The following is a 24,981-nucleotide window of genomic DNA, read 5'->3' as shown; positions in this document are numbered from 1 at the left end:
GGAAAGAAAGAGGATGGTTAGAGTCAGCCTGTGCAGACCATCACCCACTCCCACAGGCAGGGTTTCTGGGTGCCCCCACTCCCTTCCCTGGGTTCACCTCTACACTTACCTTGCTGCTGGGCTTGGAGGACACGATCCAGGGCACTGGCATCAAGGGCCAAGTGCCCTGGGTCCCCTGGCAGGCGGCGGCTCGGCCCAGGCTCCTCTTCCTGGCGACCAGCGGCAGCAGCAAGGACATGAAGCCCTGCAAAAGGGAAGGAAAGGCCCAAGTTACCATGCTGGCATGGCAGACGAGGCACAAGTGTCGTGGGGGCTGCAGGCAGCAACCCCCACCCCTCACCCTGGGGACCTACCTGCCGCCAGAGGAGCCTGCTCTGGCTGCGAGGGGCCACAGCAGCTGGTCCTGGCTGTGGCCCACCCTCGGGGACATCCTCGTCCCCGGATGGTGGAGAGGGCGACCTGGCAGGGTGCCCTCCCTCCCTCCGCTCCGCCTCGGCCGCACGCCTGCAGAAGGGAAGAGGAGGGATGGCATTGGCACCATGCAGGAAGGAGAGGAGAGCAAGGGAAGGGTCAAGGAGGGTAGGAGAGGCATGGCAAAGAGCTCTGACTTACCTGGAGGACGGCGATCTTCTGTGTGGGCCGATCTCCCCTGATCCACAGGTCCTTCAGCCGCTCAAGAATGGTGGCCGCCTGTCAATTGGGGGGTGCTCCCCGAAGTCTTCGAGGTTTCGAAGAAAGATGGCCTTCAGAGTTTTAAACTTTACTCTGCACTGATGCATCTTTCTTCGAAACCCTCGCTCTTCGAGGGCACGGGATGCCTGGAGAAATGCCCCCGGTTGGGCTTGTTCGTGCTGGCCATCACCTTCGAGCGGCTGCCTGTGGCATCAGGGAGTCCAGGAGGATCCCGACCTCCTCATCGGTCCAGTAGGCGATTCGGACGGGACCCTCCTGCGTGGCGCTGCCATGTCGATCGCCGTCCTGGGGTCTTGCACAGTTGCGCACAGGTATATATGGGCACCTGCAGCTCAGGGCCGTTAGGCCACGGTGGTCCTAGGCCAATGAAAGCTTTCAGAGGAACAGTTTTGAATCTCTCCCCCATAGATGTCCTCTGGGTGCCCCATTGATACATTCAAATGGCCATTAGAAAGCTTGAATTTGAGGGGGATGATACTTGTCAAAGGGGCAATTGGCAGTTGGAGCTGATGTATCTTTTTGCCCCAGGAAAACAGGGCCAGGAGACCTTTTGTGTGTGTGTGTGTTTTGTGTGTGCCCTCAGGCACGTGGCAAAACATGCCCACAGCACAGATCAGGAATGATAGGCAGACTCAAACTGTGGATAATGGGATACATTTATTCATGTGCTTATGGTATTACAGAACAATGCACTCGACATCACAGATGATGGCACAGGAGCCCCTTCAGATTCTCCTTGTCAAAAAAATCTGCCGGGCATTCTCACAGTCTCCCCTGCTTTCTCTTCTCTTTCTCTTCAAGGGGGTCATGAGCCACTTCCGAATGGGGTAGGCACAGTCAGCCGTATCAGGGCCCGATCTGCTGGCCTGTGATGTTGATGCTGGGGTTCCCTGGCACATAGATGCCAGCCTCCATGGCCTCGTGATGAGAGAAAAGTTAAAGGGGCTTGGGCGCTTTAAATGCGCCCATAGGCTTCTTTTGCCGCTGCTTAGCGCTGTAGCTGCGCAGCTGCGCATCCACCAGCCGCAAAAGAAAAAAAGCCGCGGTTTGTTTGGGCCGCCCGTAGGCGGAAGCTGCCTCTCTTTTTGCAGCGCCTCCGAGGCGGCGGTTTGGAAACTCCGGGTCCGAAACGGACCCAGGTGAGGCGTCTTTCACTGCCCCCCGTGTGGAAGCTCCAACACCTGAAGCACGCCCCCGGAGCGGGCCGTCTGGAGGCTCCGCATTCAGCTGAATACACCTCCAAGACGTCCTCCCCTGCCCGTCTGTAACCCGCCCATGTGTCTAAAAGGTTCACTATCACTGAACCTAGTATCTCATGGGAGAAAATTCTAGTCTTGGAGAAGCCACAGAGAAGGCTCTGTCCTGAGTCCTCACTACTCTACCTGTTAGGGTAGTTATAAACCATAGCCAGCACTTTTGAATTGTGTCAAGAAACAAATATTCTATTGTTCTATGGGCAAAATAGTCTACTTCTTTAACCATGCCCCAAATGTGTATTCTACAAATATATGCATTGAGTAAGAATTTTATTGGGCATTGTGTTAGATGTCTTCATGTTGGACGACATGTCAGTCAACAGGTTTCTTATATTCATCGGATAAAAGATTATTTTTAATAATGGAGAGAAAATCTATCAGCCTTATTTGAGCATTGACCTCTTTGCTGTTGTTTTCTTCCTTTCTTTTCCCCTAAAATACATTAAGAGAAGTTATTAAGTGGGGATGTTGATCAGATATGTGTTCTTAATGCAGTGATTTGTGCGATAGTATGTTCACTGAATCCAGCAAGGTTCATTATTTTCAAGATTTACAGTGATTATAAATAAAGGTTAATAATAATAAGATGGCCATTTTTAAATATTTGGCAGTGTGATTATTGTTTTGAAAAAAGACATCAGACGAACAAGGCAGTAGTTGTTTTTTTTTTGTAATGCCATTTCCCCCATGATAAACCCAAGAAAGCCTGAGTATTCTGTCAATACATGTCATTACAATACTGTTTTGTCACCCTTAGTCACCATTTGGAAACCTATGCTCAATACAGCCTTGTCATATCAAATTAAAGGATGTGTTATGGTTACAATTCCCACTCAAATCAGTGAGATTCTTACTGGTGTTTGGTACATGTATATTAATTTTTTCATTGGATTTTGGAACATTCCTTTAATTCCCAAGGTTGTTTAATTGTGAGCTGGTCTAGATGATGCAAACAAGCACTGCCAACTCTTTGTGCACTTTATTCCACAGCCAGCTGGTAGTGCGTTTCCAAGGAGGGGACCGTAGTTGCAAGGATGAAACTGATTGCACGAATCACTGTGGAGCAACATGGCTGATCATTACTGAGATCAACTAACACTAAAGCTAATCTCAATGAGTTCGGATGTTTCTGGAGAGTGTTGTGTTCATATATAGCCACAATTAAACCTGGGACATTTTTTCTGGCTAAGATGATGAACAAAATGGTATCAACTCCCACTTTATGTACACAAATCAGCTGGTTTTCACTGAATGATGATGGAAGGCATCCTCTGTCACCACCTTAAGGCCCCCAGATTAGCTTAGAGTCACAGGACAAGCTATATAGACATGGGTCTTCTTAACACCTTACTTCTGTACTCGCTTCGCTGCCTGGGTGACTGCCTCACTCTGCATTCAGAGGAATAACTTTTTTTCTTTTGCTACCTTCATAAGCATGCAATAATTTCTGTTTTGCATTCCTGTTCATTTAAATGCTCTAGCCTCTTTACAGGTCTTGCGTTATTAATCGACTTCACCATCTCTTCTTTCTTTGTCTATTATGTCTTGAAAGGCTTCTGGGGGAAATGTGTGTGATTCCATTTCTCATTTCCATGCATTTTTTTTGCTGAAGCCTTTGATCAGCCTTGGTATTTCCCATGACAATTAAAACTAAGCCGAAGCATATGTCAGTGGAGACATACTCCCCTTGTTTACCTCTTTCATTCGTCTCTTGCTGTGTTTTTTTTCCAAATAAGAGAAGCGAAAAAGGTTGTAAAGAAGAAGAAGAATATAAAAAGAAAAGTAATATTACTCATTGATTTGTACAGTGTAGTACACTCCACCCATCCTGAGCACAAGTCCTCATTGGACATAATTCAAGAAGAGCAAAATTATTTGAAATATGAACTTTTGTAGCCTATATAGTATTTGTATAGTCAGTATTGGAAAAAGAAAAAAAATCCAAGTATTGATATTAAAAATCCAAGTATTGATAGGATATCAATTTTCAGTTTTGTAAGATTATATGTTGTCTCAAATTTAAGATTTAAAATACTTAGAATAATTTCTCTCTTCTCATTACATTGATGTATCTATCTCACTACATAATATATATAATCATAATATTAAATATCTGATGGTTGCTTTTTAGTCTCCCTGCTTGGAACCTTCCACATTATTATGGATATATATATATAGATATATATATATATATATATATCATACTTTCCCAGGCCAAAAACAAATAAAACGAGTTCCAAAGTCAGGAAACCCCATAGGAGGAATAATAGACCAGCAGGAATCTAGAAAATTTTATCCCAGTATTCAACATCCTGAAGTGTTGCCAAGAAATATTGTGCATAGAAAAACATGTAAGGGAGTTGGTTTTTTTGTTTTGCTCAGAAACCTGTTTCTCCCCCATTGCTTTTCCTGTCAAGGAAGCCTTTTTCCTACACATATGTTTGTCTATGCAGAATAATTCCAAGGCAACACTTCGGGATATTTGACTCATGGACGTATACTATGGAGGAATGTTTGTTTTATTCACAGTGGAATTGTGGAGGATTTATACCCATGCTCCACATGTATTGGACTACAGCTCCCATCAGTATAGAGAAATGCAGCCAACCTATCTAGTAAGGATGTAAATCTTCACTCGTTCTCATGCAAGGAGGAAATGTTTCAAAAGTGTTCACTCTTTTTTTTGTTGCTTTTAGAGTTTTGTGCCTTTTTATCTGTGGGAAAAAAATGAACCCCCCTTTCCCCTTTTCCTGGTTTCTACATGAGACATCCTTTCTCCTGAGAAAGAATCATAGAATCATAGAATCGTAGAGTTGGAAGAGACCACAAGGGCCATCCAGTCACCCCCTGACATGCAGGAAATCCAAATCAAAGCATCCCTTACAGATGGCCATCCAGCCTCTGCTTAAAGACCTCTAAGGAAGGAGACGCTATCACCCGCCGAGGGAGTGATTCCACTGTCGAACAGCCCTTACTGTCAGGAAGTTCCTCCTAATGTTCAGGTGGAATCTCTTTCCTGCAGCTTGCATCCATTGTTCCGGGTCCTGTTCTCGGAGCAGCAGAAAACAAACTGTCCCTCCTCATATGACACCCTTCAAATATTTAAACAGGGCTATATATCACCTCTTAACCTTCTTTTCTCCAGGCTAAACATCCCCAGCTCCCTAAGTCGTTCCTCATAGGGCATGGTTTCCAGACCTTCACCTTTTTGTTGCCCTCCTTTGGACACGCTCCAGTTTCATAATGTCCTTTTTGAATGTGGTGCCCAGAACTGGACACAATATTCCAGGTGGGGCCTGACCAGAGCAGAATACAGTGGCACTATTATTCTCTTGAACGACACATCCTCTATTGATGCAGCCTAAAATAGCATTGGCCTTTTTAGCTGCCGCATCACACTGTTGACTCATGTTCACTTGTGGTCTACTTGGACTCCTAGATCCCTTCACACGTAGTTTCATTCGCCAGGGTCACCCATCCTATATCTGTGCATTTTTTTTCCGCCCTAAGTGCAATACCTTACATTTCTCATGTTGAATTTCATTTTGTTAGCTTTGGCCCAGCTTTCTAGTCTATTCAGGTCATTTTGAATCCTGTCCTCTGGGGTATTAGCTATTCCCCTAATTTGTGTCATCTGCAAATTTGGTAAGTGTGCTCCCAATTCTGTCAAGATTACTTACATTTCTTCTGTCTGGAGGGAATCAGGTTGCAGAAGTCAGGTTAGGGGAATCAGGAATTCAGGAGATTAATTTTCAGCAGAAAATCTGGGGAAGGTGCAATCTTTTTAATTGTGATTTTTAATTCATGACTTCATGTATATTGTTCCATCACATATTATCTTTATAACCTATTCTCATCTTTATCTTCTAAACTGAGCTGTTCAAATATCAGTCAGGTAAACATCAGTCATTTATTTATTGAAATACTGTCATATCGGTTTGGCTTGAAAAATTGAAGATCAAAGCACAGCACGGCTATTGTGGATCTCAATCTTGCTTTCAGCAAGATTTAATTGTGAAACTCTAAATGCAGCAAGAAATTCCAAGTGTTGAAAAAAGTTTGAGAACTAAAATAGTGTGAAATACTGCATTGCACCATCCTTTCTTACTTACTGCCTTCCGATTTATTTCATTCTCGGCCCAGTTCAAATGGCTGGTTTTAGTGTATGAAACTCTGCGAGACTTAAACTTTCAATGGAAAGCTCCACTCCCTTACATATCCATCGGTCCTTTTATTCTTTACACAGGCCTCTGGGGGACCTTTCATTGGAGGTATGGTATGGGTGCCCATGACTTTTGTGGTGGCAATCTCATAGTTATGGAACGTTGGTCCATTCTTTCACTTTAACAATGGTAGAAAACAGACAGCCCCTTTGTGTGGCCTTCCCAATGGCTTGGGTTGCAATCATTTAAATGACACATGCCCCAAAGCTGGGGAAGCTGCCATGCTTCTGTCTGCCTGACTGCATGGTGGGCAGCTTTGCAGTGCTTCTACGGCACAGCATTTAGATGGCACATTCTGCATGAGTGCCACAAAGCTGTGACGGTGGAGAGAACGAAAAGGCGGTTTGCCAGCACAAAATAGGAACGTCTTTTTGCCGCTTCTTTTTGTGCCGGCAAACAGCCAGGTTGGGGTGTGGCATGCGGTTGCCATGGCCCCTACCTTGCATTCAAAGGCGTGACCATCAAGCTGCTCCTTTAGGGCCATCTGTTTGGCCCAATTTGGGTTTTTTTTTTGGTATCATGTAAGTTTTTTTTTTAAAAAAAATGATTCCCAAGTCTTTTAAGGTCTTTCTATGATGATTCCAAAACACATAGTTCATATCTGGTTGATGTCTAAGTACGGAATATCACGTATGTTGTTATTTTTTGTGGTTTTAGCTGTTACTTTTTGCTTCCTGCGTTTTAACTTCTGTCATTTGTATATTAGCTACTGTGCTAGTAAATTGATTTGTGCATCTAATTTTCTTTAAAATAATGTTGGCTTTTTTTTGTTTTGTCTGATATTATGATTCATAGGATGCCTAGAAAAATCTGTTTAAGGAGACATCTAATAAAACCAAATGGATCTAGATTTCACACTCCAGTTGCGACTAAACATACTTTACATGGGGTAACCCTGAACAATTCAGCCACTGGGAAGATTTCTAGAGCCTATCTGTTCTTTATATCACTTGTTTTGCTTCATCTGCACAGACTGCCATTTTGGGAAGTAGCACCCATGGACAGCTGCTGGAATTTGCCATTGGAGGTGCACTACATGCACCAGTGCACCAATGATTTTACCACCATTCTCCGATAGTGGTTCAGAATTCTCTAAGGCTGCTGCCACACTGCTGAATCAATGCAGTTTGACACCACTTTAATTATATGGTTTTATTCTATGGAAACCTGGGATTTATAGCTTGTTGTGGCATAAGAGCTCTCTGACAGAGAAGACTAAATATCTCACAAAATTACAAATCCTAGAATTCCATAGCATTGAGCCAGGCAAAGCTAAAGTGGTGTTAAACTGAATACTTATGCAGTGTTGATGCAGCCCTGGTGTTGGAATCTAGTCTCTGAGTTTAGTCCAGATTCATAAATTACTTCATATTTGGGATTGAAGAAATGGGAAATGATTTTTTTTTATCACATTTGGGTAGAACCAGTTTATAGCCAATATCCAACATATCAAGGGCCTTTGACTGCTGCTTTGAATTCTTGTGTATGCACTATGTTAATGCTGAATGAGGATTTCTACCTCTCCCCGGCTTTCCACCACCAAGAGACTATTATCTGAAACCATATATGTAGCAATAGCAACATATGGTCCTTTCCATTGTGGAACAGCCATGCCGACTGAATTTAGTCTGTACAGATGGGGAGAATTTCACCTCAGTTTATTCTTGAAGAATTGTCAAAATTTGTCAATCATGTATCTGGGATGAACAACTCTTCCAGAAGTTTAAAGAAAAACTGAAAGTTTAAAAAAATAAAAAAGAATCAGAAAACAACACTCACAGATTTAAACTTTCTGGAAACTACTATTGGGAGGCATGCTTCCTCTAATTCTGGAGTCCAATATATAGCCTCTATACCACTATTTATTTTGTTTTGAAAGTATTTTACATAGGCCCCAGGACTATTTCCCTCCGGAGGGAAGCTGCACCGCCAAAACCACATGGCTTTCCTCTGGAGTAAAAGGAACCCAGAAAAATGCATTCTTTTGATGCTGGAGTGACATTGCGAGTGCAGTCGCTGCATAGTGCTTACGTCACAATGGCGGTGCCCATGTACACAGGACACCGCCCTTAGTATGCTGCCATCCATACTAAGGTTAGGGACTGTGTGGTTGGTGCGCAGTTCCTAACCTGTATCTCCACCCCACACCACAAAGTGCCCGTAGTATATGGGTCTTAGCTTCCTTCAGTTCATGCAATTACAGTTGTCCCTCCATATTTGCTCGGTTGGGGAGCAAGACCCCCGTGAATATGGAAAAACTGCAAATAACAAACACCTGTTTTACTTGAGGACACCTTCTGGAATCTCTAGGTCCTCCAGTACAACTCTGTGGTAAATGTCCAACCTACACTGACCATAGAATGGCCTGGAGGTAGCTACCAATGGTCTTTCAGTCCAACTTTTAGTTAAAGTTGATCACAAGGGAGTGCACTTGGAGGACCTTAGACCGGTCCTAGAGAGTGAACATATTAATGGGAAATCTGTGAAGAATAATCAAATCTGCAACATCTGCAAATATGGAGGGATGACTGTAATCCCTTCTGCTACTACTTGCTAAAAACATTGGTGGTGACCCTTCAGTCATCACTATTTTTTTCTTGGAAATTTTCTCTAATTTTATTTGATGTATATCTGAATGTTTTTCATTAGCTCTCTAATTTAAAATCATCCAACTTGCTCTTGGCAGTAGCACAACTTTTACCAAACTAGTTTTATGGAGACCTTTATCTTGTATTCAGTGAGCAGAAATCATCTAATATAATTAAAACAATGCACTACTTTTTTATAGAAGATTTCTGATCTTCAGATTATAACATAGAACAATATTCAGCAAGTAGCATGCAACAAATTTCAAAATATGTCAGGGATCTCACAATACTTTTTTCGTGTCTCTATATACCAAATCTTGCATGGGCAAGTAATTGAGCTCTTTACCTCTTGATTGTATCCCTAATGGGATCATTAACGATAGAGGGGAATGATTATGCATGAGATATTATTTCAAAATTCAACAATAATTAAAGATGCTAGCAATCTGAACTGTTGCGGTTCTGAAGCTGTAATTACATTTTGGCAGATTTGGTGCATTGTTAGCATTCCTTTCTTCTCCCTCTCCAGCAAATTATCTTAACAGTTTTTGATAAGCTAAAAGGATTTTGTACAACAGAAGTCGACAGACTTCCTAGAGACAAAGATTTTTCAAACTAAAGGAAGGCACAACATTGAAGGAATATAAAAGCATTCTTTACTATTCTGTGCTTGCATCCAGCTGTTCACACTTGGAAATACAACAGTTATTTTATTCAGTTGCAAAACTCCGTAATATTTAGGGCTGTCAAAGTTGGGGGAGACTGCAAGGCAATGTAAGAAAAAGAGTTTTATAGATTAAAATAGCAGCCATAAGTTAATAGGACTGGATCCAGATGTTGACATCTGGATTGGCAAAAGCAGATTCTCCTGCCTTTTTCCCCATTTTAATCCTACCAGTTCCCTGCAAATGCTACATAAAGAGTCTGGAGACCCTGAGAATGACTGCAACAGCAATCTAACACTCATAAATGGGCAAATTAGATGCCTCTCTTCTTGCCACTGAAATGCCAATAAAATTGGTACTTAGTATATGCCCTGGATGAGAGGAATTCCTTGTAGCATCATCCAATGCCCTTTCCCTAATGGTAGGATAAGTCAGATCTCCTCCGTCCCAATATCTGAGCTTATGGGATGGTACAAGCAGGCCCATTCCTTCTAAAATCTGGAACTTAAGTTATTTAAGGCTTGACAGGGCTGCATCTGGAGCTCAAATTCAGTTGATAAACAGATAAGTAACCAGTACCTGACAACCACATTTTGGATGAATTGCAATTTTCAACTGTTTTCAAAGGTGTGTGTGTGTGTGTGTGTGTGTGTAATTAGACTAAACCAGAGATAGATAGATAGATAGATAGATAGATAGATAGAGAGAGAGAGAGAGAGAGAGAGAGAGATCACTGAGGATAAACTTCCTAATCATTCTGTGTATGGTCCTTTCAGCATTGGCCAGAATATTCCAGGGTCATCCCAGAATATTCTAGCTCCAGAGCTGCCCTGACCTCCCCCATTATCTCAGGCCCTCCGTTATGACACCGGGCAGCTGTTCCTATGTGTATCCTACTATGCTGTTGGGCATGCCCACCTTTGTAGTAATCACATGGCTGGGCGCCTCATTCTGACCAGAACAAGTGACCCACGGTGGCAGCAGATGCACTGGATGGCACAGTGGGATGCACTTTAAACAGCTGTTCAGGATTGGATTGGAGAGCTCCAGATCATCTAGGAAGATCTGGAGCAAACAGGGAGTTATTTTAATATATGTTAAGAGTGATATATTCCAAATTGGGTGTCATTTAGGATCGGATTAGAGCTTTGGATTGGAGAGTTGCAGATCATCTAGGAATATCTGGAGCAAACAGGCACTTATTTTATTATGTGTTAAGAGTGGTATATCCAAAGTTCAGTGTCATTTTCTTTGTTCATGCCAGACCCCGGGTTTGGATCATATGTTGTTCCCAGTGAGAAGGTTGGGGGGGTGGGGGATGCTGGTTTATTTGGCAGGTGCAGACATGGTCTATGAACTGTTATAGCTGCTTCTCTAGTTAAAGCTGAACCAAAGTAGCTTATATAATTGAGACCAACTTTAGCTTGCAGTGACAAAATAGGCTCAAAGTCATTCAGACTACAGACCTGCTCTTTTAGGATGATTGTAAACCCTTCCAGGATAAAGCTGGAGTGTGCACTCATTTCCTGCACCTAAAAGAATGCCACCAATTGGACATTTGTCTTGCTGGGATTCTAATCTCCCCAGAGTCTTCTCCAGGACCAGAGCAGACAATTATTCTTATTACATATAAGCTTTCTAGACCACTGTGTTTAGATGACGCAGCACCAAAGGAACACCATAAAGCTGTGCTGCTGTGGCTACGGCGCCCTTTCCAGGGTGCAAAAAGGAGCCACTTTTTGCGGCTTCTTTTCGCCGCAAGAAAGGCCAGATTGGGGCCACAGTGTGAGGTTTCCATGACACCAATGTGGCAAAGATGGAGGTGTCTGCAGACCGCCCCTTTGGGGTGGTCTGCACAACTCTTATGATTTTCCAGCATAACATTATCAATTTAAATTAAAAGTTGTTCATCCCAAATTAGATTTTACAAACGTTGTTGAAAAGCAGAGGAGCACTGTTGATCACACTTTGTTGAGCAAGAGGAAGTTGTACGATTGGCATCTTTACAGGGTTGATTCCCAGAAAGGACTGGAGACTTGTTGAGAAACTGATCTCAAATGCCACCCTGCAGCTAGGCAGCATTAAATCTCATTAAGCACTTATTCTTAACCATTAGTAATTAACCAGGTTAACTACTTCTATGTTCCTTATGTATTATGTTTTGACTGTTATGTCCTGAAAATATAATGTTGTTCATTACAATGTTAATTGTTACTGGTTAATCTACTGGTTTAATCAAAGATGAATTAATTTAATTTAATTTGTTTTATTTATATACCGCTATTCCAAAGATCATAGCGGTGAACAGCAAGTAAGCTAATTAGCAAGTAAGCTAATTTGCCCCCCACAGTCTGGGTACTCATTTTAGCGACCTCGGAAGGATGCGAGCCTGAGTCGAGCTTGGGCCCTTTTGCTGGTCTTGAACTCGCAACCTTGTGGTTTCGAGTGAATGGCTGCAGTACAGGCATTTAACCACTAAATTAATCAAAATAAAGATAACATGTACTAAATTGATACAAATGCCCGGGAGTTTAAGAAAAACCTCAAAGTATATAACAAAATGTATCAAGCCACTCTGTATCACAGTGTTTATTTCAATAGGTCACAATCTGCACCTTTTGATTAAATGAAAGATCCTCAAAGGCTCTGTGTGGCTACTCTGGAAAGAGCTAATCACTGTTAGAATCATTTTGATTATTTATCAAAAAGCAGCTTTCTCCTATGTTGGGTTCTTCTGTCAATACAGAATACCTTTGCAGTAATAATTGGCATCAAATGTTTCTCAGTAGAATAAGTATTAATCTGCCAGCCACCTTCAATTTCCTGTTGACCTCAGCTGCAGAATCTGCATTTTGTTAGCATATGGCTGTTATAAAATACCTAGAGGACACTGTCTGAAATTAAAGGGCAGTGAAAACCTTATTCAAGTAAAGGATGATTAGTCATGAAAATAACATTCTGAAACAGTTTCATGGATCATGGATCTGTACTGGGAAGAATTACCATCACTTTTATTTTTCTCCCCTCTAGGTGGCTAATCTTGCTTGCTCAGTATCAACAAATGAGGAAGGAATTAAAATTGTCCAAACAGCTGCCAGTCAGATGGAAACTTTGTGCCCACAGGTATAACTGTTCTGTTCCATACATACACACAAAAAGTTTTTTCTTCAGTATGCACACAATAATTTTCATTTTGTATAACTTGTTGAAAAAATGTCCGCCAGCTTTGCAATGTGAAGAGAAATATATCCAGCATTTGTTATGGTTTTGTTATTAGCATTTGCAAACATCAGAAACATGCCCAGAATGGTGTGTCTTACAGTTTACATAGCTGCCTCTTGCTGTGTTGTTATTTTGTGTTATTTGTCCATTGTCATTCCATTAAAAAAAAAGATTTGGAGGATGACACTTTGTAAATAACTCCTTGCTCTGTCAGTTCTGAACTTTTAAGGCAAGTGATCTCTTGAATGCTAGCTTGTGATACTTTGTTGCATGAAGCAGCACCCAAATGGTTGTTTCTGTCTTAAGTCTTCTTACCTGTTATCAGCAATGTTTTAAAATATCTTTAAATACCATTTAAATACATTTGCTGCTTTCTCAGTCATGAAGTCACTCAAAGCAGGCTACTTTACACTGCTGCACACAGGTCCTGAACTCACTTGCCAAAGGGTTTCTCTTGATATCATATTACTCTTTTACACTGAACCCTCTTGCTAAAGGACATAAAAACCTAGTCTGCCAGATATCCAGAAGAAAGATTACATAGCAGCATATCGTCCAAAATTTTCACTGATGAAAACCGGGACACTTGTGGCCATGCCACATCAGAGTGTGTTCAAGATGACAAAGGTTGCAAAGGAGGAAGAAGACATAAGCTAGGAGAGGCTGAGCAACAGTTTGTTTTGCCTGCATCTTCTAGGAAGGGAAAGATTCTGTCTCCTCTTTTCCTCTCTCTCCTGCTGAGTTAACTGGATGCAAACTAATACTTTGAACTCAGTTTATAGGATTGAGATAAGATGAGAACAAAGGGGGGAAATGGAGAGGATAAAAGAAAGCAGGCTATTTTAAAATTAGTTGACAAAGTGGATGGCAGAGAATTAATTGCAAAACTTTGCCAGTTGGAGAGTATGCAGGTGTGAGAAATGACTGTTTTCAAGAGAAGAATTAGCACAGGCCAAATAATACAATATTATTATTTTAAAAGAAATATCTATTTTATTTTGTCTGGTAAGAATATGTTAGATGGTGGTGGTGGTGGTGAATATGCATGTGCATATTTGTATTTTAAAGAGGAGTTAACCTTGGGTGTTGCAAGAAACCCGATGGAGACATGACAAGTAATTCAGTCTGAGGATTTACATCCATACATTCATTAGCTGCCTAGTCTGAGTAGAGCTGGGGAATAGCAGTTAAAGACAATGACCTGTGTGCCCTCAGGTCATACAACCAGTGTATAGATACTTTTTTCCCCTGGCTTTTGAATGTAAATAAATTGTTTACCCTGAAATATTTAAAAGTTCATTCCAGTTTAAGCTGAATGTCACCTTCTATTCACTTCATTGCTGTTGTTGTTGTGTGCCTTCAAGTCATTTTCAATTTATGGTGAGCCTATACTGCAATGTTTTCTGTAGTGATTGGAAAGCACAGCCCTTTAAAGCAGGGTTGGCTCTACAGGTTGAGTATCCCTTATCCAAGATGGGGTACAGACTGTCCAAAAAGGACGGTCTGCCGGCGCCTTGTTTTGACGTGTGAGGAAGCCGCAGTGGACAAACCACGTGGCTTCCTCGCACGGCAAAAAGAACCTGCAAAAAGCTGGTTCTTTCTGCGGCGCCATTGTGATGCTGCAATGATGTCACAAGGGGTGTGATGTGCAGATGCTATGTGTCCGTCGTGTCAAATGGTGGCACCCATGTATACGGGGTGCTGCCATTTTGATACCCTTGTCAAATGCTAGGGGTGAGGCACGTATGGGCAGTTTGCTCTCGACCAACTTTGTTTCATGTACTCCTTAACTGTCATCTTGGCCTCAGAGGGAGCGATCAGGCAGACCCAGCTCCATCAGGGATTGCCTGAAGAACGAGACTTCTCCCTCCTTTAACTGTCACCTTGTATTCTATATTGTATTGTATTGCAATTTTTACTGTACACCGCTATGATAATTGTGGAATCGCGGTCTATAAATAAAACGTATTATTGTTATTATTATTATTATTATTACAAAATCATTAGAAATATTATGTATAAAATTACGTTCGGGTTGTAGGTATAAGGTATATGCAAACATAAATGAATGACATGCTTAGTTTTGGGCCCCATTTCCAAGATATATCATTGTGTGTATGCAAATATTCCAAAATCTGAAAAAATCCAAAATACTTTTGGTTCCAAAGGGATAAAGAAGACTCAGTAGGCAAACTGAAGCAGTCACGTCAGGCAATATATGTTGGACAGCACTGATGTTGAAACGTATAGCTGATTGGATCCTGCCCAATCAACAGCCTTGCTGTCCTTAGATATGATGGAGGATACCATTCTGTTGCCCATTTTGAAATAATCCTCAGCTATCACTGCACCAGCTTCTATAATGTTGAATTGCTGAGAGGCACCAATTTATCCTTCCTTTCAAATAGCAAAATAGCTTGAAAACCACCCTGCCTTAAAAATATTCACCTTGTGACTTTTGTTGACACTTTAAAATTATGTGCCTCTTTTTGCTAGTGATACCTTTATTAAGCAACCCAAATGCAGAAAATACATCATGCAAGCTTTTGCTGCTTCGAAAGCTTACATTATGTCTTTTCTGCATTTCTGGCTGGCCAAAAATTTTGTTCCATTTTCAACTTTGCCATCCACCTATAAAATACTGTACAGTTTCATAAACTGAGTGCATCTATTGAAAAAAAATTAATGCTTTTTGGTTTTGTATTCACCCCCATTAGTAAATGCATGCATTATTTTGAGATTAGTGGTTTTTTTTTAGTACAACTATGTTTTGAAAATTCAAAGTGTACGTTTTCTGTGCTCATAGTAGTAATAAATAAATAAAATATTTTTTGTAATAAGGTGCAAACGTGACTGACAAGAGGGCATGCCATAGTTTACATAAATTTAGATGGGGCACATGTCCACAGTGCTCTGTTGACAGTATGTTGCTCACCACTGGACAGGAGACAATATGAAGGCCATGTTTCTTGGACTGTACATCTTGAGTGGATCTTATACAAAATATATGCTAAGAAGGTCAAGGTATGCTAATTCCCCAAGACGTGTTGGAGATCATGCATTCCTGGAGAATTTACAAACTACTGCTCAGGCATGCACATTTCTGAAGGCCTGTCAGAAATTACACATACTGCCTGGGGCATGTACACAATGTTGTAGAGCAATACACATTCTCTGTGGCCTCTTGAAGAATACACATGTTAACTGCAAATGTGTTCAAGTCCTTCTTTGGAGAGAGCTTATGTGCATATTTCCCATGAACCCAGTTGTTATGCCCATTTACCACTTAGCTTGCAATAATCCTAGACCAAAATGTCCTCTTTTCTTACTCTCCCCTCCCATCGTATCCTGGTCCTGTGGTCTCCTCAGAGCCAGATATTTGAAAAATAATCTAACTGTAGCATTCTGCCCCTTCCTCCTCCTCCAACAATGTGCAGAGAACACTGAAGCCAGCCACATCTTCATCTTTTCCATCTCCCCTCTTCTTCTCTTCTTCCCCTTCCTGTAGCAGGGAGGGGACAGAGATGATGGCACTGGATTTCCTCCCCCTCTTTGTACAGTGTGTTGTGTTGTGTGTGTGTATTTGCATGTGCATTCTCTCTCTCTCTCTGGTGGCAGAGCAAATCGCTGTCTGTGCCGTTGACCCACATCATGTGGTATATGGTTCAATTTCTTCCTCAGGAAGAGGGAGAACCTGAAAGGCTCTGGTTTCTTCATAAGGAAAAGATGTTTGGAGACTGTTGAAACAAGAACCAAAGGTGTTGTGAAAGGAAAACCTGCTAGGGGATGGGGACTGAAATTTACATATGAAACTGAAATAACCAGCCAATAGTAGTGCCTACTTTAGAATCAGTTTCCTTATCACATTTTCTTCTCTTCCCCTTGAAAAAAAATCCTTGAAAATGAAAATCCTTGCTATGCTTCTTTTCTATGAAAGCACATTAGTCGTTGTCAGTAACATATTCTGAGTGTGTGCTGCCTAGATACAACCTTATTAAATGAAAATACCCTGAGCCCCTCTTTCCTGTCTGATGATCAGATACAGTTTAATAATTTTTCAATATATGTGGGTCTCAACATTTTAAGTCAGAAATATATAAAAAAGTGAACAAAGGTACTAGTTAAAGAAATAGTTGTAAGATTTTGGAGTTCAGAGCTCTTAGCTTTCATGTTGGCATAGCTGTTGCAACTGTACTCCTTCCCTTAAAGAAACTGTTCATGTGACAGGGAAATCCAGATTTCATGTGGGAAGAGTTAATCCCACTCCACTATCTATGCAACCTTGCTGTTAAAACCAAATTGGTCATCCTTCCTGGTATAGCAGAGTAGGTGTGTTGGAATAAACTGCTCGCTGTTTTATCCCTGAACACAGGTTGCTCAGAATTCAATGGAACTTACTCCCCAGTGAATTTACATGAAATTATAGCCTTGGATCCACTACAGGATAAAAAACAGTGCTTCTGTTACCAAAATCTGCACTAGGGTTTTCTTTAATGAAGTGGGAGTATGATGGAACCCATGTGCTTTATTTCCTTGGCCCCAATGTGGGATTGAATTTCAAGAAATGACCTTAGAGTGGCAACATATGCACTTACGCTTCCAAGGATATAAAAGCATCTTCTGTATTCTAGGGTGTGCTGATTTGTGCTCCCTCCCCTCTGCAGCCATTGGTGGCCCAGGATACTTTGCTGGCTTCAATGGAGCTTAAGGGATATTCATCATCCTCAGGGCCAATGGTTTTGAAAAGGCTTGCTGAACCATTGAGACACCTTTCTGATGGATGTGTGTGTGTGTGTGTGTGTGTGTGTGTGTGTGTGTGTGGATACCCATGGACTCCCACTTTCCCCACCCTTATGTCCCATCTCCTTGCATTTCTGTGCAGTTTGGGGTTTGGTTGCGGGAGCGGGGGATAGGATTCAACAGTTTGATGTTTGAGTGTATTAAATGTGTATATTTTATAATCATTGTACATACAATGCACGTGTTCCCAATTGCCAGGACTAAAACATATCTTTATGCAGTTTTAAAATGCATGCCATCTTTTATGGACACTTTCCCAAGAAGTACATTTTATCAGCTGCAACCCTGAACCATGGTAGTGCCTGGCCCTATCCGAAGCCTCCCAGGCAAATTGGAAAACTACTTCAGAAACCTAGGAAAATTGTATGCCTCAGAATAGGTCATGGTTGGGTTGCTGCTACTCATACTGTTTGTACAATGGTGGTCACTTTTGAAGTGAAGGCGCTTTTCATGACAATGTATGCAGTCAGGCTTTACTAAAAGAGTCTAAAAATGACAACCCACTTGCTGTGACCCATATCAACAAGCCAATTTTCATCTCCACCAGGAACAAGTCTCTTGCAAAGCTAATGGTTCTTAAGTGCCCTTTCGAGATGAAGTGAAATGCTGTATTGTGTCTTAAAATGGGAATAAGGTCTATTTTGATTTCAACTCTAGTGAGACTTGCAGCTTTGTCCAGAGGAAACAGAGGACCTGGAAGTAGTGCCAATAGTGGGAAATGATATCATTCACCCAGCTAATAAAACAGTCCCAGGACTTTGACCCTACGAGACCCTGCTCCAGTGAAAAACTACTATATTGCACTACTCTATTTAATGGCAATGGAAGGATCAAATGAAGACCTGGAATAGGCAGATGAATTTAGTCATTCACATCTGGCTCCCCAGCTGATATGTCCCTGACCAGAGATTTTTGAAATCCCCAAGAATCTGAGGCTGTGTCTGTATGGGCCAGGATACTCCAGGCCTCATAGTTGCCCTTCCCTCAATACCTGGCCCTCCATTCCTGCACTGTAGTGGCTGTGTCCATGGGCATCCTACTGAGGTGTCTCCCAGCACCACTGGCAGGGTGACCAGATATCCTCCTTTCCCCAGAAATGTCCTACATTTCAGCCTTCTGTCCAGGAGGACTTCCAAAACATCCTCCATTTTGAGCAGAACTCAAAAGCATGAATTTGTATTTATATGAGTGTTTTTAGCTTTTATTTGGGAATGACCTACTTTTATCTTGAATGGCCTCCATTTTGAGTTGCATTGTCCTCCACTGTGGTGATGACATCTGGTCACCCTGACCACTGTTCTCTTGTTTCTGAGGTCAGAATGAGTTCCCAATGACCTCAGAATGAGCAGACCATAGCGATGGAGATGATCAGGTTGGCTCAGTGGGACACCCATGCAGACAGCCACTGTGACATAGGAATGAAGGGCTCCAGATGTCCCTGGAAGATCAGGAATAACAGGTAAGCTTCTTAGATGCAGTTTAAGGCTTTTTACCCTTGTTTCTGGTGTGGAGCGTGTCTGATGTTGTCTGGTCTCTTTGCACCAGAACCAAGGTTTGGGGCATGTGTCGTCTGAATAGAGAGACACCAGAAACTGCTTGGCTAAGGAAAATGACAATGATATACCCTTTTGCTTGAGAGTAGTGATGGAAATCTTTGACTGTAGTTTCCTCTTTGCTGATGGACAAAAATTAATATTCTTTCATAGTATTCTCCCTATATTTAAACATCCCAAAGCAATTTAGAAGAATTATTCAGTGGAGAGGCAATATTTGTGTACAAAAGCTGTTTTCCTGCACAAAAAGCATATTTTCTGTCCAGGAAATACATTTTATCTGTAGCAAACATATCTGTGTGTGCATGTATGCATGTCCCCACATGTTTTTCTCTGCAAAATAATTCCTCTGCAACACGTTGGGATTTAGAACACTAGGAGAAAATTACACAAGATTCTTACTAGTCTATTATTAACCCTGGGATAGGGTTTCTTGAATGTTGGTAAACCCATTTTTGATTTCCATTTTGTATGGAAATGATTATTATTAATATTCTTTCCATCCCTACATGAGAGTCACAGGGAGTATGAGGCTTAGTTTAAGAGAAAAGTGAAGGGCTGTACTAAAATGCTGCCAGTGATGTGGAATTATGGTCCTCATCCTGGTGTGCATAAACAATTCCTTTTTAACAATATACAAAGATTGGTACCACCATCTGGTTTTATCCTTAGATCTGCTCTAGTTTTATGAAAACACAAAGACGTGGCACACTTGTGTATGGTAATTCTTTTCTTAATGTGATCCTGTCTCCCTGCTTGTGAGACCTTATGTTGTAATTATTCGTAACACTATGTTCTAATAATATGTGAGTATTAAAACACCAACCACAATAATTTAAAGAAGCAGACTTTGTCTTTTCAGAATATTATGAACCTACTTTGCAAATGTCCTAGATGACTTCTGTATAAATAGAACCATATTTATTGTGAACAAGTGGCAATAAGAACAGTCCTAAAATAGCCAATAAATGCAAAGAATGATTTGATACCATGCTGCAGAAGCATGTGATGGAGCTGGAACATTTTTACTGAACAACTTTACCATAACCCAGCTGCAGTTCAGAGTACCAGGATTTGTTACATCATTCCTCTGCCAGGAGTTGTTTTAGAAATGATTTAGGCAGAATGCAATGTATGGGCTACATTTGACTCCAGGGCTGTTTTTATGGCCCTGGGCAAATTTTCTTATCACTGAATTCCCCCAAATGTCCTCTAGCAGATGTGTGGGCATTCTTTCCATGTTTAGGTCTCCCTGAGCCAATTTAGTCCCAGGAGATTACTTTTTTGAAACAGAAATGAACAGGAAACGGCATCCACTCACTTCCTATTGTTAAAAAAAATGGTCCAGGTAGCTAAAAACATGACAAAAGGCTCACATACCATCTGCAGGGAGAGTCAAAATTGATTTTCTTTGCCATAGTTGTAGTAGGGGTCTGAATATGGCCCCAAGCCTTCCCCAATTGCCCAGTCCTACTTTAATGCTTCCCAGTCTCAGTCCCCTGTGTCCACACAATACACATATGGTGCTTAGGAGCATGAACATGACCTGGAAAGGTTGCAATTCTGCTTGTGTACCAAGTTTCAGATAGAATGACCAGCTATGGGAGATGTATGGATTTCCTGATACAGTGGGCCCTTCCTTTACATGGGGAATCCGTTCTGGACCCGCCCGCATAAGGAAAATCCCATGTATGCTTGTGTGCCCATTGCAAACAATAGGGTGTGTGCTTATGGTGTGGTGCAGTGTGCACGCCATAGGCATGCATGCCATTTGTTTGATTGCCACGCAGCTTCAGCATATGCTTAAAGCCACTTATGGTGAGCCTGCGTACAAAATCACTGAGTGAGAATTCTATTTTAAAATACCTTGCAAGAATTTACAAACGTCTTTATGAACAGGATGGAGAGAATTTGAGCTTAAAACAAAAAGTGGAATGGAAGAAAAGGAAAGTGATAGACTTGTCAGTTTTGGAAGAAAATTTTGAGCAAGGATGTAAAAATCTGTGAATTTCATATTCATTGCATTTTTTAGAATCTCCCTAGCATTCTCTCATTGAGTTTAGTATACAGTATATAGGTTGTAGGACTTCACCTTCATATTTTTATATTTTGGTAACTACTTTCTTAATATATTACATTTCTATGCATTTCCCTATTAACTAAGGTGTATCTGTGCACTTTCTTCAGAAAGATACATTTTAGTTTTGTGTGTACACTAGTGTCATTCAAAAAGAGGAAAACACTTCTAGCCAGCCATGGTTGCATGTCATGTTCAGAACCTATATATTCTCATTTGGGAGCTCAGTACCCTAGCAGGGCCACATACCCAGTGACATCTACAGAATCCTGGGATTTGTAGTTAGGTGTGGTACTGGAGCTATCTTGCATAATATTTTCATACAAATCCCAGGAATCCATTGGATGGAATCATGACAAAGTGGAATCATACAGTCTGTGCTGTGTTGTGTGCGTGAAAGGACTCTAGGTCCAGCCAACATTGACTAAAATGCTGACACACAAAACAGCAATCATCTGTTATCTACAGAAACACAGATGAGCATGTCTCCACCTGTCCTTCCCCCATATTTGCTCCTGGTTTGCTGATTGAAGGAACCCAGTGGTTAGCAGATGCTACAGAGCAATCAGGGAGGTAGGATATTGGAACCATATCTGAAAGTGAACAACCTTGCTTCCACCTCTCTTTCTTTAGAAATCTTATCTGAACAATCAAGTTGAAATGACTAGAAAGCACTGTATTCCTAGAACCAGGAAGTCACTAGTAAGCAGTGCTGAATATTATAGTATAGTAAGAGAAAGAACGATAAAAGGAAAGAGGAAGAGGATTCAGTCTGACAGAATGCAGTTCATCCTGCTCTAAACTTACTTGTATCTATGAGAATATACAATATGTAGGGGAGAGCAAACCCAAGATCTAAAACCAAAGCCAAAACAACATAATCAAAAAATGAAACACCCCTCCCCACCTCCCACATTAACATGTTTACACTGTTCCTCTCGAATTCTAGAGAACAGATTTAGAACTGGTGTGTGTGGGCATATGTATCTTCAAGTTGCCCATTAAGTTATGGTGACCTCATGAATTTCATAGGGTTTTCTTAGGCGAGAAATACTCAGTTATGGTTTTTCCAGTTCTTCCCTCTGAAATACTGATACAAAACCTTAAAACAGAGAACTGCCTTAAACAGAAGAAAGTTCTGCCTTCCCAAGTGTCTCCCCCCTTCTTTTCATTGCCCCAGGATGGAGGGCTGTGATGCCAAAATTACCTTGCCTGCTCTTGTTAATAAATTTTCCATGTTAACTTGAGGGAGGTGTTACTGCCATTTATTCATTACGTATTGGGTAAAGTTCAACCTACTGTCATTGGTGAATCTGGTGACATTTCTCTTAACTAGTACATGGTGGGTGGAAATTCACTCCTGAGAAGGGATAGTAGGAAGTCAGCACATTTTCCCGAGTACTACCTGCTGCTCTGTTAGCTGCAGTGGAAAAGAAGAAGACTGTCTCTTCATCAGTACCACTTTCTTAGCCAGACTCAAATCAAACAGGCAGCCAAGCACCCACACACATCTTTTGAAACCTTTATAGAAGCTTCTGTTACTTCAACTAAAGGTCTGATACTATCTATTTATAATATCCTCCAAATGCCATTATTGGAAGACAACCTATTTTATGTACAGGAATGGGAGAATGACGCATTTGGGGTATATCTGAACCTCTTTTGTATTTTTATCAATTAATGCCAATTTAAACAAAGCATAGTGGAAAGCTTTTTGGAAGTGATACATTACCCTTGCAAGGCTTCATCTATATCTAGTGCCAGAAGTGGGCAGATTGCACTTCAAAAGTGGAGAACTCAAGTTGAGCAATAACTTAAAAACTTCAGTTGAGTTTAGGCATTCAAATAACAAGGGAAAGGCAAAGTTATCAAGGGAATTAAAACACAGAAAATATAGGACTTGTAGGTGTGAATGATATTACACTCCCATTTTTGGCAATACAAAAATTTGGGGGAACTAATGGAAAATTTGGAGGGGGACAGGAGGGCTTTGTCTAGGAGATTTTCTGCCCTGCTGCAGCCAATACTGAAGAAAGGAAAGTGTAGTACAGCTCCTATATCTATGGGAGGTAAATTCCCAGACTTACCATAGATAGTGAAAATTGTGGATAATACTGAACCCAATATTTTTGTTGGGAATTGACTATAGAGACATGCTGGAGGGCCTCCAGATGCCCAGGGATACTATATTTTTTTCAGATGTGGATAAGTTAAACCACAGATAGCAGTCTTGTGGATACAGGCCTTGTACTGTAGTTGGGTTGATTTAGACCAATGGTTCCCAAACGTTGCTTCTCCAGGTGTTTCACTGGTAGGGTTTGTAGGTTTCTGAGTAAGTGCCTAATTCATATTGTGTGAAAGATGTTGTATTATAATCTTTCTCAGACTTGGTCTATTCCTTCAGATGCAAGCTTCTGTTACAACTTGTTTTGCTCAGTTAGGGGCTTTACAGATGGCCCCTAAAGGGCGGCAGGATGTCACATCCCCAATCCGGCTTGTCTGTGGCATGAAAAGAAGCCACAAAAAGCAGATTCTTCTTGCACCAGAGAAAGGGTGCCATAGATGCTGGTGCTGCAGCTTTTCAGTGTTCCTTTGTACACACTGTATCAAGGGAATGCTGTGATGCCTCCCGTTGTGTGGTGGCATCATGCTGGCATAGGGGCAGAGTCGGGGCATGTGGTGTGTGGTCACCACACCCCCACTCTGCCCTGATGCCACCGTTTATCACCTGTCTGTTCCGGACCATAGTCTCAAAGGTGCAACAAGATCCTTTGCATACTGCTATTCCAGACTAACATGGCTATTCTACCTAATTTATAGTTTTGGTACAACTTTGGGCAATGTCAACTCTAGTTAGAACACATATAGAAAGCAACCATAACATTTGTTCTACACTCCATTGAATCATAAATATATAATCTAGAATGTTGAGTATTGAAATAAGCTTACAAATTCCTGCTTCACTAGTAATGTGTCACACAAATTTCTCTGAGAATTTTCTTTATGAATAGTTCCCCCTGGAAAATAGTTCAAGTCTATTGTTGTAAAAGAATAAGAACTACCCTCTTCTTATGTTATCAAATAAGATTCCCAAGAAACAACTGCAACTAAATTTCAATGAAATTTGCATAGGCACGTGGATTTTCCTCCCTTTTGCTCACCGCCAGTGATTTTGGCAGGAATTCAAAGAAATTTCAGCAACCAAATACTCATAAAAAAACCGCAGCCTTTCTAGAATGGGACAAGACTGGTTAAGGTACCTAGCCATTTTTATGTTGAGAGTGAATCTGCTAGAGAAATGGATTTTAGGTTGCTAATTCATGATTTCATAGTGAAAAGTAAAAGCTTTAAATCAACTCACTCTGGTGCCATATCAACCTACAGTTCCCAGAATTCCATAGCATTGATCCATAGCAGTTAAAGTGATGTCAAACTGGATTATTTCTGCAGTGCGGATGCAGCCTTACATATCAGAAAGGGTGGGAAAATGCATTTAATCTAGGTAAATAGTTAATCCTCAGGCAATACATTAAGAGTGGCAGATTATTCTCTTATGTAAATCTCAGTTATCTTTGTTTTGTTTATTTTACAAGCTTGTCTCTGGTGGTGATATGAATCTTGTATCTCTGCCATAGGAACCAACATCACAGAATTAGATAAAAAGTAGAGGATTTATTTCACTGAGAATGTTTCAGGTTTTTATATAACTGAGGCAACATTCCCACTGTTGTCCATTTGGACATTTTCTTGAATGTTGTGGCAGTGGGGTTTCATAGCCCACTTCAACAGTTAGAAAGAACATAATCACAATAACCTACTCATTTATCTGGTAACATGTTTTTTTATCTATCATAAATCTCTTACTAGAAGCTTCTAGCATTATGGGAAAGGAAGACAACTTATG

General features: G+C 41.1%; 1 protein-coding gene across 4 annotated transcripts in view; it reads left to right on the top strand.

Moving 5' to 3' along the window:
• The window catches only part of CTNNA3 (catenin alpha 3), a 1,027,502-nt gene that overhangs the window by 641,236 nt on the left and 361,285 nt on the right, over positions 1 to 24,981 (top strand). For 3 of the 4 annotated variants that reach the window (XM_042459352.1, XM_042459355.1, XM_042459354.1), the window contains exon 10: positions 12,456 to 12,548. The exons of the other annotated variant lie outside the window; for it this stretch is intronic. In XM_042459352.1, coding sequence (XP_042315286.1) covers positions 12,456 to 12,548 — 93 coding nt within the window. The remainder of the gene's footprint in view (positions 1 to 12,455; positions 12,549 to 24,981) is intronic. 4 annotated transcript variants of the gene reach the window in all.

Source organism: Sceloporus undulatus, chromosome 3 (assembly GCF_019175285.1).
Source record: "Sceloporus undulatus isolate JIND9_A2432 ecotype Alabama chromosome 3, SceUnd_v1.1, whole genome shotgun sequence".
NCBI classification, from domain to species: domain Eukaryota; kingdom Metazoa; phylum Chordata; class Lepidosauria; order Squamata; family Phrynosomatidae; genus Sceloporus; species Sceloporus undulatus.
The sequence above is the reverse complement of the archived record's forward strand: the minus strand, read 5'-3'. Positions and strand labels throughout refer to the sequence as shown.